Source organism: Tachyglossus aculeatus, chromosome X1 (assembly GCF_015852505.1).
Source record: "Tachyglossus aculeatus isolate mTacAcu1 chromosome X1, mTacAcu1.pri, whole genome shotgun sequence".
Taxonomy (NCBI): domain Eukaryota; kingdom Metazoa; phylum Chordata; class Mammalia; order Monotremata; family Tachyglossidae; genus Tachyglossus; species Tachyglossus aculeatus.
Window position 1 is genome coordinate 93,500,763 of NC_052101.1, and position 16,958 is coordinate 93,517,720.

General features: G+C 43.8%; 1 protein-coding gene across 5 annotated transcripts in view; it reads right to left on the reverse strand.

Moving 5' to 3' along the window:
- MGLL (monoglyceride lipase) overlaps positions 1-16,958 on the reverse strand; it is a 134,958-nt gene that overhangs the window by 104,304 nt on the left and 13,696 nt on the right. Inside the window, exons 1-3 of one of the 5 annotated variants that reach the window (XM_038771902.1) lie at positions 15,744-15,961; positions 14,949-15,037; positions 14,160-14,294 (exon numbers count right to left, since the gene is read on the reverse strand). In XM_038771902.1, the coding sequence (XP_038627830.1) occupies positions 14,160-14,294; positions 14,949-15,037; positions 15,744-15,863 (344 nt within the window). In that variant the 5' untranslated portion in view covers positions 15,864-15,961. The other 4 variants (XM_038771904.1, XM_038771905.1, XM_038771907.1 and 1 more) reach the window with 4 other exon arrangements.

Genomic DNA, 16,958 nt, shown 5'->3' on the forward strand with positions numbered 1-16,958 from the left:
AAAATGTACTGGTGAGAATAATGGCATTTTCAGCATCATAGTCACTTCTCTTTGCACTGTAACAGCACTTTGCCACAACATCAAAACACCTAACTTGACAGTGAGACAAACCTGAGAAAAGTAGTTATAAAGTAAAACCAGAGATGTGAAGAATCTTGAAAATTCATTCAATACTGACCTTTCTCAAAGCTAGTTCCAACCATGTTAATTGATCAAATAGTGACCTCATAGCATAGTAGTATAATATTATATTATAAAAGTTTCCACTTTAGACAAAAACAGGAAGCCTTCTCATTAAGTCAACAAGATGTTATTTCAACAGGAATTTAATGTAATTACTATTTCTCATCACTCTCCCATTCCAAATTAATACACCATAAACCTGTGACATTTGGCAAGGGAATCTTAAACGTCAGTGAAATGGCTTTGAATTTGAAATGTAATTTCAAATTTTAAATGATCTTTCATTTAAAAATCCACCTGATTGAAAGGAACTGGAGCTTCTTTGGATTTCCATTTTAGTCTAGTTTTGCCCCACAAATAAAGCTCTAAGATTGAGCAATTCTCAAGCCCCACTCCAAAGCAAGGACATGTCTTCAATCAATCAGCATGGCTCAGTGGAAAGAGCCGGGCTTTGGAGTCAGGGGTCATGGGTTTAAATCCCGGCTTCGCCAACTGTCAGCTGTGTGACTTTGGGCAAGTCACTTAACTTCTCTGTGCCTCAGTTACTTCATCTGTAAAATGGGGATGAAAACCGTAAGCCCCCTGTGGGACAACCTGATCACCTTTTAACCTCCCCAGTGCTTAGAACAGTGCTTTGCACATAGTAAGCACTTAACAAATACCAACATCATCATCATCATCATCAATCAATCAACCAATGGTATTTATTGAGCCTTTACTGTGTGCAGAGCACCATACGAAGCACTTGGAAGAGTACAATAGAGTTGGTAGTCATGATCCCTGCCCTCAAGGAACTTGCTAAACTCAGAAATTTCCTAAATGGAGACCAGAAAAGTTTTTGTCCAAAATCAATATGGCTGGTTTGGGAAATTATCTCCCTCTTAGATATCTGATTGGATTCACAAAATACAATGGTGCTGTAAAGCTACAGAGAAGCGCTCAATAAATATGATTGAAAGAATAAATACGATTGATTGATTGATTGATTGAATGAGATCCCCAATCTGTTCTACTTAATGACCTCTCTGGCCATCACAACCACATAACTCTGAACTTTCCCAAGTTGTTCTCTTTTGACAGTCAAAGGAGAAAACAATAAAACGGTCTAATCCTGCGTATCCTGCTTGATTTAAACCCGATTTTGAAGGTGTAAATCACCTCAGATAACCTTTTAATCACCTCATAAAGGAGTGTTTTCTCCAATCAGCCCCCCAAATTCAATTATTAGGTCAGGATTACAAAGTAGAAATGTTTAGAAGTAATGGAGTAGAGACTTGAGCCTCAGATGACTACAAATGAACTGTTTTTCCTTTAAGCAGAACAAGGGTCATCTGATAATCTGAGCCATGAACCATGTGCCACTGTAAGGACAGTTTCCTTCCCTTGCATAAACATGCACAATGCTAGTTTTGTTTGGTTTGCGTTTTCAGGAGCAGTGTGCATCTGGGATTGGGATCAAGATGTAAAGGTGCAGAAATCTGATAGATAGACAATGGCTAACAAAAGTTGCTATTCATGAAGCAGCTTGTTTTGCTATTTTTTTTTTGGGCTCCATTGCAAAACAAAGCCAGATTTGTATCTGCAGAACATTCTTGTAGCAACTGGAAGAAATTATCCCACTAACGAAACTGTTGGAAACATCTAAAGCAAGAATAGCAGCAGCCCTTTTCCCATCAAAGAGCCTGTTATTTGAAGATGCTTTAAAAAAAAAAGAAATGCCCCATTTAAAAATAATAAGGCAGTTGTCATGCTATCATGAAGACATTAGCAGCAAGAGGAATGTAAACAGTTACAAGTGAAGAATGGAAACTTTTAGAAATACTGAATATAGACAAAAACCTTAGGTATTAATTTGACAGCACTGATCTTTGCCAAAAAAAAGTGTCATTTTCTCTATACTCTGTGTATGAAATTAGGCAGAGTCCGTTAACATAAATTTCAATGTCTATTCTTCCATTGTGTTACAATTTCCCCAAACGTTTTTTTATTATACTGCTTTCATGCAAATGACGAATGCTCACTTTTTGAATTTTTTTCAGTTCAAAAGTTAATTTATGTGCATTTTGGGGGGAACATGAGCAGTGAGATTTTTTTCTCCCCAAAATATTAGTGTTTGTACTGAAATGTCAGTCGGTAATCAATGAGACCGATACTTTCCCAAAAGAAAGAGCATGTTCAGTGGGTAGACCAATGTAGACGGGCTTTGACTCGGCCACCACACACCTCCTATCCTAGTGGCCATGGGAAAAACTCAGTACTCAGACTACAAACAACACATCCTAGGGAATAGGATTGAAGAGGACAGTTTTCTGGGATTTTCTGAGGCACTCTTTAGCTCCCTGATCCTTGCCACCCCACCTCTGGCAATACTACTACTACTACTACTACTAATAATAATAATAAGAAGAAGAAGAAGAATTGTTAAGTGCTTGCTCTGTGTCAAGCAATATACTTAAGCCCTAGGATAGATTCAATATAATCAGATCACGACACAGTCCTTGTCACACATGGGGCAGAGAGGCAGCATGGCCTAGTGGAAAGAGCACGGGGCTAGGAGTCAGACAACCTGGGTTCTAATCCCAGCTCTGCCAATTGTCTGCTATGTGACCTTGGATAAGTCACTTCACGTCTCTGTGCCCCAGTTTCCTTACCTGTAAAATGGTGATAACTGTTCTCCCTTCTGCTTAGACTGTGAGTCCCATATGGGACAGGGATTGTGTCCAGGGATCAACCTATATCTACCCCAGCACTTAGATCAGTGCTTGACATACAGTAAGTGCTTAACAAATACCATACTTTTCCATTATTATTAAGTGAGAGTGAGGACAGGCATTAAATCCCCATTTTACAGATGAGGAAACTGAAGCCAGAGATATTAAATAACTCACCCAAGGTCTCACAGCAAGCAAGTGGAAAAGCCTCTGACTCCCAGGCTGGTGCACTATCCATTAGGCATACTGCTTCGTATTCAAACACAAAATGGGTTATTTTGAGAGAAACCCTTCTGCCTTGTAACCAGGAGTATAACTTCCAGCAGTGGTAAAGTGGCTGCTTCCTTCACTTAAATGTATGTTTGGGCACAAGGATTAATCTAGAGAGATGCAGAAGATTCCTGCTCACTAGGAGCTCACTAATAATAGTAATAACAATGGTATTTGTTAAGCATGTACTATGTGCCAAACACTGTACTAAGCATTGGGGCAGATACAACATAATCAGGTCAGACACACTCCCTATCCCACATGGGGCTCACAGTCTAAAGAGGAAGGAAAACAGGTATTTAGTCCCCATTTTACAGATGAAGAAACTGAGGCCGAGAGAAGTTAAATGACTTGGCCAAGATTACTCAGCAGGCAAGTGGTGGAGCAGGGATTAGAATCCAGATGCTCTTTCCACTAGGCCATTCTGGCTCCCAACTCCTGGGGTCCCTTGAAAGTCTTTGGAAAGGGAAAGTGAGATAAATAAAAACTAGTGCAACAATTCAAAGTTCCTTAGCTTATTGGGCCTGATCTCATTGGTGATTGGAAAGAAACTAACTGAACTCGACAAAGAAGCTGTGGGGCGATCAGGGGCATTTATTGAGCACCTAATGTGAGCAGAGCACAGTACTAAGCAATTCAACAGCTTTCTTCTCTACCCATTAGTCTGCAGACCTCTCTGTTTTCTCTGTCCAGTTTTTAGCCCCATAAATAGTTGGCCTTCCCAGTTTCTCAGAACTCCCTTATTGTCCTCCCTGGCTCTCAGGAATCCTCTCTCTTCTTTTGCTTCCCTGGCCCCTAGAAGTCCTCCTCTTTGATTTGATCTTCCAAGTCTCCTGGCTGTCTCAGTCACCCTTCCTGGCTCTCCACATTTGACTCTGCGCTCTAGCTTCATACCAAACATGCTCTGTTAATACCGTTTATCTCACCCACATAATAATTTTTTTAAAATGGTATTTGTTAAGCGCTTACTATGTGCCAGTCACTGTACTAAGTGCCGGATCTTCCAGCTGTCCAGACCTGTGCAATAAGATGGAGGTCGTGACAATGGTCAGTAGGGTAGAAGAGTGCTCAGCTTTTGGAGATGCATGATGTTCTTTCCGGCTTGGGAACAAGCGACTAAAGGAATTCGAGTGATGCAAAAGAGGGAAAGGACGGTCAGTTCACCGATAACATGGGGGTTATGTTCGTCAAGAATCCTGTGTTGAAGAAAGCTCACACTGCAGCACGCTTGCCTTGACCAACGGCCCAAGCACGCGCTGACCGTTTGCTCCGACACCTCTTTGCGTTCTCTCCTAACAGATGCCCAGTGTCAGAAGACTGTTCTTTCCAAAACGCATAGTGAAAACACAAGTTATGGAAGAACTGACCATTCTTCCCAAAAAGAAGCAGCATGATCTAGTGGATAGAGCACAGCCCTGGGAGTCAGAAGGACCTGGGTTCTAATCCCGGTTCTGGCCACTATTAATCAATCAATCGTATTTATTGAGCACTTACTGTGTGCACAGCACTGTACTAAGCACTTGGGAAGTACAAGTTGGCAACATATAGAGACGGTCCCTACCCAATAGTGGGCTCACAGTCTAGAAGGGGGAGACAGAGAACAAAACAAAACATATTAACAAAATAAAATAAATAAAATAGATATGTACAAGTAAAATAAATAAATAAATAGACTAATAAATATGTACAAACATATATACATATATACAGGTGCTGTGGGGAAGGGAAGGAGGTAAGGAGGGGGGGTGGAGAGGGGGAGAGGAAGGAAGGGGCTCAGTCTGGGAAGGCCTCCTGGAAAAGGTGAGCTCTCAGTAGGGCCTTGAAGGGAGGAAGAGAGCTAGCTTGGCGGATGTTGGGAGGGAGGGCATTCCAGGCCAGGGGGCTGGCGTGGGCTGGGGGTTGACGGTGGGACAGGCGAGAATGAGGCACGGTGAGGAGATTAGTGGCAGAGGAGCGGAGGGTGCGGGCTGGGCTGTAGAAGGAGAGAAGGGAGGTGAGGTAGGAGGGGGCGAGGTGATGGAGAGCCTTGAAGCCCGGGTGAGGAGTTTCTGCCTGACGCGCAGGTTGACTGGTAGCCACTGGAGATTTTTGAGGAGGGGAGTAACATGCCCAGAGCGTTTCTGCACAAAGATGATCCGGGCAGCAGTGTGAAGTATAGATTGAAGTGGGGAGAGACAGGAGGATGGGAGATCAGAGAGGAGGCTGATGCAGTAATCCAGTCAGGATAGGATGAGAGACTGAACCAGTAGGGTAGCAGTTTGGATGGAGAAGAAAGGGTGGATCTTGGCAATGTTGTGGAGGTGAGAGCGGCAGTTTATGGTGATGGATTGGATGTGAGGGATGAATGAGAGAGCAGAGTCGAGGATGACACTGAGGTTGCGGGCTTGTGAGACGGGAAGGATGGTAGTGCCGTCAACAGTGATGGGAAAGTCAGGGAGAGGGCAGACCAATGACACCTCATTAATATCACTTCAGTGATATGAAGGGGAAAAAGCCATCACTACTCAGAGTATAACCAAACACATTAAAGCTAATTGAAATTCACCTTTGCTGTGGATTTCCTTTAGCAAAATATTGCTCCAGTGCTTACAGAGTGAAAGGACCTCAAAAATAAGCAACATTATCTCCTTCTGGTAAGACCAAATCCAGCACTTGAAAAGAGAAATGGTTATAAAAGTTCTATTTTTGAGGCCAAATTTTGCCCCAGATTTGCAAGCACATTTCTTGCTGAAGTTAAAGGGAGTTGAATATATAAATAACTGAAGACAAAATTTAGCACATTAGTATTGAGCCAAAATTTTCCCAGTACCCGATTTGAAGACACCGTAGGAAATTGCATTAATTCTTCCAGGCTGATACAGGAACCCTTGACTTACAACGTCATGTTTGTAACCAACAGCCTTTATGCTGCTTTTAAATATGCAATCCACTAATCGATCATATTTATTGAGAGCTTACTGTTTGCAGAGCAAACGCTTGGAAGAGTACAATATAACAGAGTTGGTAGACACGCTCCCTGCCCTTAATGAGGTTACAGACTAAAGGGGGAGACAGACATTAATATGTCAGTGAATTACAGCTATAATATTAATAATAATTGAGGTATATGTTAAGTGCTTACTATGTACCAGGTACTGTACAAAGCGCTGGGGTAGATACAAGATAATCGGGAGTTCCTGTCCCATATGTGACTCACAGTCTCAATCCCCATTTTATAGATGAGGTAACTGAGGCCTAGAGAAGTGAACAGGCTTGCCCAAGGTCTCACAGCAGACAGGTGGCAGAGCTGGAATTAGAACCCAGGTCCTTCTGACTCCCAAGCCCATGGTCTATCCACCAGGCAACACCGATTCTCACATAAATGTTTGTGGGGTTGACGGAGGGGTGAATAAAGGGAGCAAATCCAAGTGCAGTCTAGTTCAGCTTTACAACATATCATGTTTGACTTTCTGACACCAGCCTTCTTCATGGCACTAGCTCCCGCATACCCCATTCGGTACAGTGCTTCATCGGAAGATGATGATGATGGCATTTGTTTAGCACTTACTATGTGCCAAGCACTGTTCTAAGCGCTAGATACAAGATAATCAGGTTGTCCCACGTGGGGCTCACAGTCGTAACCCTCATTTAACAGATGAGGTAACTGAGGCACAGAGAAATTAAGTGACTGGCCCAAAGTCACACAGCTGACAAGTAGCAGAGCCGGGATTAGAACCCACACAACCTCTGACTCCCAAACCCGTGCTCTTTCCACTAAGCCAGGCTACTTCTCAGTAAGATGGGTGTGTCGACCCTCCTTGTTACCTCTATTTGATGATCAAGTAACCCCGTTCCCAACCGAGCCTCTTCAGCCCCACTCCCAAGCCTGCTTTAAAGCTTTCCTTCCCCTTTCCCCCTAATTTTTTCCCTTTGGCTCCTGTGTAAGCCCCCTTTCCCACACACCCTAAAATCTACTTCCTCCATCTCCAGGGTGTCCCCCCGCTCTACCCTATCTGGCACCACTTCATGAATTTTTACAAAAAAAACCAGTAGTGTGTGTGCACTTGTTTCACAACTAATCTGTCTTCTCCCGCAACTGCAAACACCTCCCCTAACTGGGACCACTACAGTCACTGGGAGCTGGCCAGGTGAGCCCATCCGGAATGGGAGAGGTGGGCTGGGACTGACCCCATTCTCGCCTCCTTACCATGGCTTTGGTGGTCCCTGTGACTCTGTGTGTGTGTGTGTGTGTTTATGGGAAAGGCGCGGCAGGGGGCAGGGAGGAGGAGGGAGTTTGGTTAATCACCAGAGAAGCAGTGTGGCTTAGTGGATAGAGCACAGGCCTGGGAATCGGAAGGACATGGCTTCTAATTCCAGCTCTGCCACTTCTCTGCTTGGGCAAGTCACTTCACTCCTCTACCTCAATTACCTTGTCCGTAATCTGTAAATCTGCGACGGGGGGATTAAGACTGTAAGAGCCATATGGGGTAGGGACTGCATCCAACCTGGTTAGCTTGTGTCTACCCCAGTGCTTCGGACAGTGCCTGGCACACAGAAAGTGCTCAGCAAATACCATTAAAAAAATAGTCACAGGTAGGGCTGACACATCCATTTTGCTTACAAAGAAATAAAAATCAGCTACCTTATGATGGAATCTTTCAGACTCAATATAAATAGCAGTAAGTACATTAATATAGCTATATGACTTTTAATTGAATGAGTACACATTCAATATAGTGTTGATAAAAATAGGGTATCTGACAGCTCAGGAACCATTATCTCATTTCTACGATTGTTTCTATGAGAAAATTGGTAACGTTGCAATTTATGATGCAGCTATCAGCAACCGTGCTGTGAGTCTGAAGGCTGCAATCGTGGTTTCAGGGTGTGAAATAGAACCCTAGTGGCTTGAAGTGTTAATGTAGCTTTCAAGGTGACTCACTATAAGGTATTTGTTAAGTGCTTACTATGTGTCAAACTGTTCTAAGCGCTAGGGTAGGTACAAGTTAATAATATTAATAACAATAATAATAATAGTAATGGTATTTATTAAGTGCTTACTATGTGCAAAGCACTGTTCTAAGTGCTGGGGAGGTTACAAGGTGATCAGGTTGTCCCATGGGGGGCTCACAGTCTTAATCCCCATTTTATAGATGAGGTAACTGACGCACAGAGAAGTTAAGTGACTTGTCCAAAGTCACACAGCTGACAATTGGCGGAGTTGGGACTTGAACCCATGACCCCTGACTCCAAAGCCCATGCTCTTTCCACTGAGCCACGATCAACTAGGTCAGACACAGTCCCTATCCCACATGGATCTCATGGCAAGGAGATATATATCGGGTATGGGATGTAATTATTGAATTTTATTTCTTTTTCATTTGGCTAAAAACAGATTTACATTTTAAAACGTTCAGTTTTTATTTTTTTGATTCAAAGAGAAAAATATCTACATGGCAATTGTTTCTTTGGTAATACTAGTCCTTTCCAGCATTTATAAATGCTACAAAAGGCTAAACAAATGGATGACACTGCATTTAGCTTTTGGCATTCACAGCAATGTTAACACAACTTGACTTAATTTAGGGTATCAGACCCCAATATTTATTGAAATTCTGGTATTGGTTTTGAGGAGAGCACTTTATACTGGAGTAAGAAGAATGAGGACAACACCCACCCCCCCAACACACACACACAATATGTAAAAACTGACCATGGGTTCTAGTTACCAAAGGAAACTCCAGACTCCAGAATGGGAAGAAAGGAAGTGCCTCAGGAAAAAAAAAATACATTTGAAAATGACTCAACATTTCAGCTAGCAGATTCCAAAACACATGCTGAGTCCATTGGTAACAGTGGAGACATGGACAATTCATCACACAACTGATTTAAATAGACTTAAATCAACAGTGACCAAATTAGGATGAATTCACAAATCGAAATAACTCCATTTTGGCAGTGAAACTGTTTAGAAAAGCTCTTTTAAATTTTAGAAAATCAAATGTGGGGGCTTTTAGAGGAGAAATCATTCAATCAATGGTATCGACTGAATGCTTATTGTGTGCAGAGTACTGTATTAAGCGCTGGGGAATGTACAATACAACAGAGTTGGTAGACACATTCGCTGCCCTCAAGGAGCTTACAGCCTAGAGGAGAGTACAGACATTAAAATAAATTATGGATATGTTCATAAGTACTGTGGGGCTAAGGGGAGGGTGAATATCAAGTGCTTAAAGAGTACAGAGCCAAATGCACAGAGACACAGAAGGCAGAGGAAGTAAGGGGTAAAATGCATGTCAAATTAGATAAAATCCAGAATCTGAAACTCTCTCTTATTTCCTAATAACCTCTTAGTCTTATGCACGTCCTGCTTCCTAAATCTGATTTCACCTTCTTGGACCTTTCAGGGCCTGAGTTAGGGAACAAACTGTTCACAAATGGAGGTGCCGTGAACCCTTTCAGTGCACCGGGAGAGGATACCACTTAGCTGCTGTTCAGTAATTTGCTAAATGGTACTCTAGAAGTGGTGAATGCTCTAGGCTTGTTAATAATGTTCCAACAAACCAAACAATCCTAAAATTAAGTACCTACACTTTTTTCCTAAAGTGTTCATATTTGCCAACAAGTGGCACTAAGGGGTTACTCTTGAGGGCAAGTTCAGCGGTTGAAGCAGCCACTTGCTCGGACTCTAGTTGGACGTGCATGTTGCTGGCACCAGTTGCACTGCATTTGATTCCGTTCCCTGGTTCAACGGCTCAGTTAACACAACTATGACAATGGGAATGTGCTTTCTTTGCCACTCTGTCATATTTATGCACCCAGAGGGGTTTGTTTGCGGGGGGGGGGGGGGGGGGGGGAGTTGACAGTACAATTCATTGTGTTAAAATTCGTTTTTAAGTTTTACATTAAAAACATTCTGCACTACCAAATTTGGGGACTGGGATTTGCCACTGTACCTTAGTAGACTGAAAGAGTTAATGTAGTTCTAAGTGGGTGATGCCCTTCCTACTATCATTTATTGATCAGACCCCGCTAATTAAGCCATACGGCAGCCCCGTAAAGCAGGTCAGAATTCTTATGCCTATGGCAAAACAGAGGCGTGGAACAGTTAAGCAATGTATAACTGGTGGAATTGGTATTAAGAACTCAAAGTTCCTCATCCCAGTCACATGCTCAGTCCCAGATTTTCTTCTCTCTTAGAAAAGACACAAAGACGTGAACATCTTATTAAATGCAAATGCACTGTAGTTCTAATTTTTAAAGTATTATAGTTTTGATGATACCAAATGGGGCACTGAAGGATTCCGTGGCTCTTTACTCTGGAGTAAGGATCACTTTCCAGTACAGAGACGCGTAGGACTTCATTAGTGAGATAATTGCCTGGCTGGATCAGACATAAATCCACACTATTCTTTTAAGTATGCTTGTTACTGATGTCTAAGAAAAGAACAAAACAATACCAGGCAAGCTTGATTTTGCCTAACCGAAGCCCAGTCAAAGAATTAAGCCTTTTGATTTGGCACCTGCTATTAAACATTCAACCTCTGGCATGCTATCAAAAAATAAATTCTCATTAAAAGGAAAATTATTCATTCTTATTAACAATGGCATACCTCCCTTCTCTCTTAAACCAGCGTTTTTTTGAGGTTCATATATTCAAAGCTGCAATTCATTCCAACAGAACAAGCTAAGCAACTTCAACAACTTACGACGATACTCTTGCAACTCTGTGTCAGGCCAAGACACTGGCAGATCCAGTCAAACCAGGAAATAGCTCCTGGATTCAATCATTCTCCACTAGTAAAGCCATTTGTTCCCCTGTAGAGGTATGAAGACTGATGGCTATGGTTTTTCCACCTCCAGGGTTCCAGCCACTTGGCATTTTTGAGGAAGTTGCTCAACTCTCTCTTCAGGCAAAGAGACTCCCGGAAAGGCATTCACAGTGATGGATTCTCATTCCCAAACACAATTTGGCTTTTAGTGATGCACTTCAGCGGTACATTTAGCGTCGGCAATGTGGACTGCGTGTCTGCTGTTTGCAGACCACTGGAGGACATACAAAAGTTGTAAAACGGGCAAATGGGGCTGACCGTAGACATAAATTGATCAAAACTGACGCAAGCCCACATTAATTGGCAAATATTGATGGGGCAAGGCTGAGCCCTCTGAGGCTGTCACAGTCTCTCTCCAGTCCCCACCTCCATCGGCAGGGCTGCAAAACGACACGGTGGTTTCCACTGCCACCGCTTCGTCTTGTCCACGCCCCACCAACTGCTGCACACCACTTTTTTTCCACTGTAGGTTGGTTGGTGGGGGATGGGGGTATGTGTCAGTATTGGGACCAGCCCCCTCCACCCTTTGCGGATAAAGAACAACCAGTCACAAGTTTGAGGATGAAACAAACACCCTCCTTCATTCCTCCTCTAGACTGTAAGCTCGTTGTGGGTAGGGAATGTGTCTGTTAATTGTTGTATTGTACTCTCCCCAGTGCTTAGTACAGTGCTCTGCACACAGTAAGTACTCAATAAATACGATTGACTGACTGACTTGACATCTTTGGAGCAGCCTAGTGTCAGTAGCAGATTTTCACAAGACATGCTCACATTCCTTGATTCTTAAAGGTTACTAGATCTCCTCCCCAAAAGCCGTTAAAGCTCAAATCCTGAGAAATTCTACTTAATATGCCACCTTTTTGGAGGGTGGAAAATGGAAAATTCAGAACCACGGTCCTGAAGAGAACAGAACCAAGATTCTTGGATGGGGGCAAGCCAGGCTCTCTCACACTGGGTCTATGCAGGCAGAGAGAAATGGACCCTTGAGTAGAGTGATTTGAGATGCAGTGAATTCAATCCAAGTAGACAACTAATCCCTATCGCTCCACACTGCTCCCCTCAAAACCCCAAGCTTTTTCCTCATTATCAAGTCTTGGGCCTGGATTTTCTGCAAAGTTGATTTAACTCTCCACTTCACCTCTACCTTCGATATTTGGAACAGAGGAAATGAACATCTGGAAGAGTTTCCCCAAGAACATTTTATAACTGAATATGTAAGTTGTATTATTTGTACATAACAGTAAAGAGTCAAAAAAAGGGATAACCCTATGTTGGGTTTTTGATCAATACAGAAAACATTTTTCATAACTGCTTTTTCCATGGCCTAGTGGAAAAAGCATGGGCCTAGAAATCAGAGGACCTGCGTTCTAATCCTGGCTCTGCCACTTGTCTGCTGTGTGACTTTGTGCAAGTCACTTAACTTCTCTGTGTCTCAGTTACCTCATCTGAAAAATGGGGTGGAAAACTGAGAGTTCCATGTGGGACTGTGCCCAACCTGACTGTCTTGTATCTAACCCAGTGCTTAGTGCACTGCCTGGAACAGAGTAAGTGCTTAACAAATACCAGTTTTAAAAAACAAACACATTCCTAGAAGAAAAATTAAACGACAGACGAAAACACCTTGCAGCCACTTAACCATCCAAAAATCAACCTTCATCCTATTAGACCACACAATTTCAAGTCATTTGTAACTGAACTGTCACTCTGGCTTACTTCTAGGACAACTAGGGCAATCTCCTGCTCAATTAACTACTTAAGGAACACAGTCCTGAAAAAAACACCTGTTACCAAGAAATTGAATGGTGAGGTTTACTTTGATTTCTTTATTATCCTTTCATTTTTTGATCAAAGACTCATCCACACTACTAATTTTATGAGACATTAAACAGGAAAAGAAAATGCAATTCCACAACTCAGTGAAGTACACTGTGGATAGTTCATTATAAATTTGCTTTATAACATGTGACAACTTTGCTTCTCACACACACACACACACACACACACACACACACACACACCCCTCTTTTGAGAGGAAATCTTTAAGCTGGTGCTGGAACTGGGTAAAACTGATGCCAGTCTGTTCCTCTGTTTGGGAAGACACAACAGAGGCAGAAAGAAACAGTCATATGCATGGTTTGACAAACAGGTGCTTTTAAGCCTGAACAACTGCTTCAAAGTTCATATGCCTCCTGGAGAAATAAGTTATCACGCCCTGGTTGGTGCTATCTATTGGGTAACCACACACATTCTAAGCTCAGGAATAACAGCAGAGCAGCCAGAGAACTTTCAAAACTGTGCAAAGGCTCAGTTATTCATGGAATATAAGGGTTACCTCCCTAACACAAATCAGTGTTCCCTGGGGAGATAGCTAGTAGCACTGGGATGGGTTAAAAAAATTCCTTAGAGCAGGAAATTTTTACTTCCTTCTTGTTATCTGGCCAGTCATCTGCCAGAATTAGTTCTATTACTTCACAAATAAAAAATAAGGTTTTTCCTGTTTACTTTCTGAGACAACGAACAGTAGAACACCAGCTGCCTTTTCACTTAAAATCAAAATGCTTACTCCTAGCAGCAAGACAAATCTCTGATGGTACACACAAAAAGTAGTTGCGGACATAAACAAAAAGTAAATATGCAGGCAATTTTCTTCCAGAATTTCATATTCATGCTTTTTGAACCACATAACCAAAAGGGGCTTGATAGCAAAGGATTAAGGGAAAAAAACAGATTACAGAATTTCTATTTCCTTTTCTGATTACATGACTTTGTTCAACCACTGAGTTTGATTTTAAATTGATTCTGATATGGGGCAGAAGACATACTCCAGTGTCTACACCATTTTAAATCTACCAAAAAGTAACCAATAGGAAGAACATTTTTTCAAAGCCTTGTCAAACACAATGGGCACAACGATCTAAACAGATTCCTACTTATTCACTCCCAAAATGTAAAAATCATGCCACTTTGTGAATTTAATGTCTTCCTAAAAGTTGGGAGCCTCACCATGTTTAGATGTGTTTAGGTAATCCTCGGGTGACCCTTAAAGATGGTGAACAATTCCAGCGCATACTGAAACATCTCCAAATTAAACTGTACATGAAGCTAAAATTCAGAAACCCAGTGGCTAAACAAGTGGCTTTTGTTTGGTGATTGAAATCCAAATAGATCATTGGGACACACTCACCTTGGTGCACAGGTTGGTTTCCAATACCTGCAGAAGAGATACTGCCCGTCTGCATTGACAATATGAGGAAGGTCTTGGTAAGGGATGTTCTGGGGAGTCTGCCTTGGAGAATTTTCTTCAGGCATCTTGGAAAACCTGCAAAAGAGCACACTTCAATGAAGAAACAGTAAGCATAGATTAACAAGTTGGGGAAGGAGGTGGAGGGGGGCAGATGATCCCGCCTACCCATATTCATACGGTTAATAACATTTTCAAGAACCTATGTGAAACCAGAAGAAAATGTTATTCCATTTTAAAGATCCACAGAAATCTGTTTCTCGCAAACTGTTCTGAGACTGAAGGAACACAATTTGTTTGGAGAAATGTTCACGTTGGGTTTTTTTTCAAATAAGCCAATAACCCTCTCTCATTATCACATTTTTTCTTTCCCATCTGTGTTTATTTTAAATCACTTCAGGAAACGAATCTTAAAGAATATTTAAGCTGTAATCAACTGGAAATTGTAAGTACTACTATGGATGCAAGGACCCAGCTGGAAAAAGATACATCTACCTTAAAATCTCTCAAGAACGCAAAATGAGGTGCCCAATAGTATTATCCTCATCATTTCTTAACATATCAAATACACAGAATGTGAGGCAAACCTGTTCCCATCCCACACAAGACGTTGCCTTCCAGGGAGAAGACAGCATCACAAATCAAATCAAACCAAATCAAAATACTTCGTGGCTTCCACACACACATCCAACCCAATATTCAAGCCCCTTCCCCTCCCTCCCCAACTCATGCCTGGCTGTCGGTGGGAGAAGGGTGGTCCACTGGGAGTGTAGGCACCAGAGTCTTCTGCGCTCCGGCTGTAGAACTCCCCTTCCTTGTGCCTGTTTGGGAAACTCGCCTGTAATTCACCACTTCTTGTTCATTTCATCACTTTTCCTAAACAAATGGCTTGTGTGGGCTGGGACAGAGGTCGGGGGTGGGGGAGAGTGGGGAGAAGCGGGGCGGGGAACAAGATCAGCCGTCCACTTCCTCGAACTAGTCAGACACACACACACACACACACACACACACACATATACACGCGCGCCAAAGGCACCTTGCACACGGGCAATTTTGTGCCACTGAGGTACCGAAAGAAAGTTACCGCTGCAGGTTGCTTACAAACTTTACGTCCTGCCCGTTCCTTTCTGATAGGAAAAGGACAGGGATTCGATTGCAAAGTCATCTCCCATGTCTTTTATTCCCCCCCTTAAAAGTGGGGTCAAACCATGATTTCATCCAATCCCCCAGTAGTGAGGGGGGAGAGGCAGACGCGGTAGAGACAGGATAGATGGAGTCTAAGGAGCAAGTTCATCTGTTAGTTAAAAGGGGGAGAGGGAAGAAGGCCCCCCGTGTGTCACAAGGCTCCTCAAAGGGCGAACGCTCCCGGGAACCCCCTTTTTTTCGGCATGCAATCAAGAGCCAGGACGGTCCCTTGAAAAACCAAAGCCAACCCCCCCCAGCCCGGTCTGAAACCTCGGGGAGGGGGCAGGGGGATGTGCCCCGCGTACTGGAGGGAGCCGGAGCGCTGTCGAAAAGGGGAGTTACCGGCTTCCAGCGGCTGCCGCGATCGTGGTCTGCAGGGCGGGCGGGGCGGCGGTGGCGGAGCCGCTCGGTGGCCGCGCTCGGGGCTGGGGGCTCGGGACTCCGGGCTCCGTCCACCCACATTGAAGGGAGCCGCCGGCTGGGGCCGCTACTTTACCGTAGGGCGAGCGGCTCTGCGGAGACCGGTCCGGGCTCGCCCAGCAGCCGAGGAGGCGGGCGCGCTGGGGCCGGGCCCGGGGAAGGGGGTGGGGACGAGCCCCGACCCTGCAGGGGAAGCGAGCTCCAGCCCAGAGGAGGTCGCAGGAGCCTCGCCTACCGCCCCCCGCGCGCTCAAGGGGGCCGTCACCCGCACCGATTCACACCTGATTCCCACTAACGGCCGGCTGTGTGTGTCTGCCTGGCAATCGCCCGCCCCTCCATCGCTCCGGGGGGGAAAAGTAGGCTCTCCCTTCATAGGAACAACGCCCGGGCCCTAATTCGTAAGGACAGATGCCCTCTGTGCCATCTGACCTTTGAGAAAACACATAGAGACAAATCTGAAAACGCCACGTTGTGAGCAGCAAGTCCAACCTAGCCCTGGGAGAACGAGCGGAGGAGCCAAAAAAACCCCAACCCCACATAGTTAAAACAGCCCCCAGAAATGATACAAAGCTTCATCTTTCCCTGGAGCATTTGAATTACTGTGAAGGAATCCCGAAGATAGTACTGTGTTTTTTCTCTATATGGGCCTTCACAAAGTGAAGATTTGTGCACTGATCCAATGAATCCAGGCTGGTGGACATTCTGTGTCATTCAGGGTCTTCCAAACTTCCTCTCTCACCATGGCAGGTTCTTCTACTTGAATCTCAAGAGGTCTCCCACTTCCTCTCAAAATCTAACCCCTCCACCTTCACCTCTGACCCCATGCCTTCACACCTTCTTAAGACACTTGCCCCCTCCATCCTTCCCTACCTGGACTGCCAACATCTCCAAGATCCGCCCTTTCCTTTCCATCCAAACCGTCCCCACATTAGTACAATCACTCATCATATCCCACCTGGATTACTGCATCAGCCTCCTTTCTGACTTCCCAACCTCCTGTCTCTCCTTACTTCACTCTGCTTCACGGATTATCTTTCTACAGAAACATTCAGGGCATGTCACCCCCCCTCCTTGAAAATCTCCAGTGGTTGCTTATAAACCTCTGTATCAATCACAAACTCCTCACTATTAGCTTCA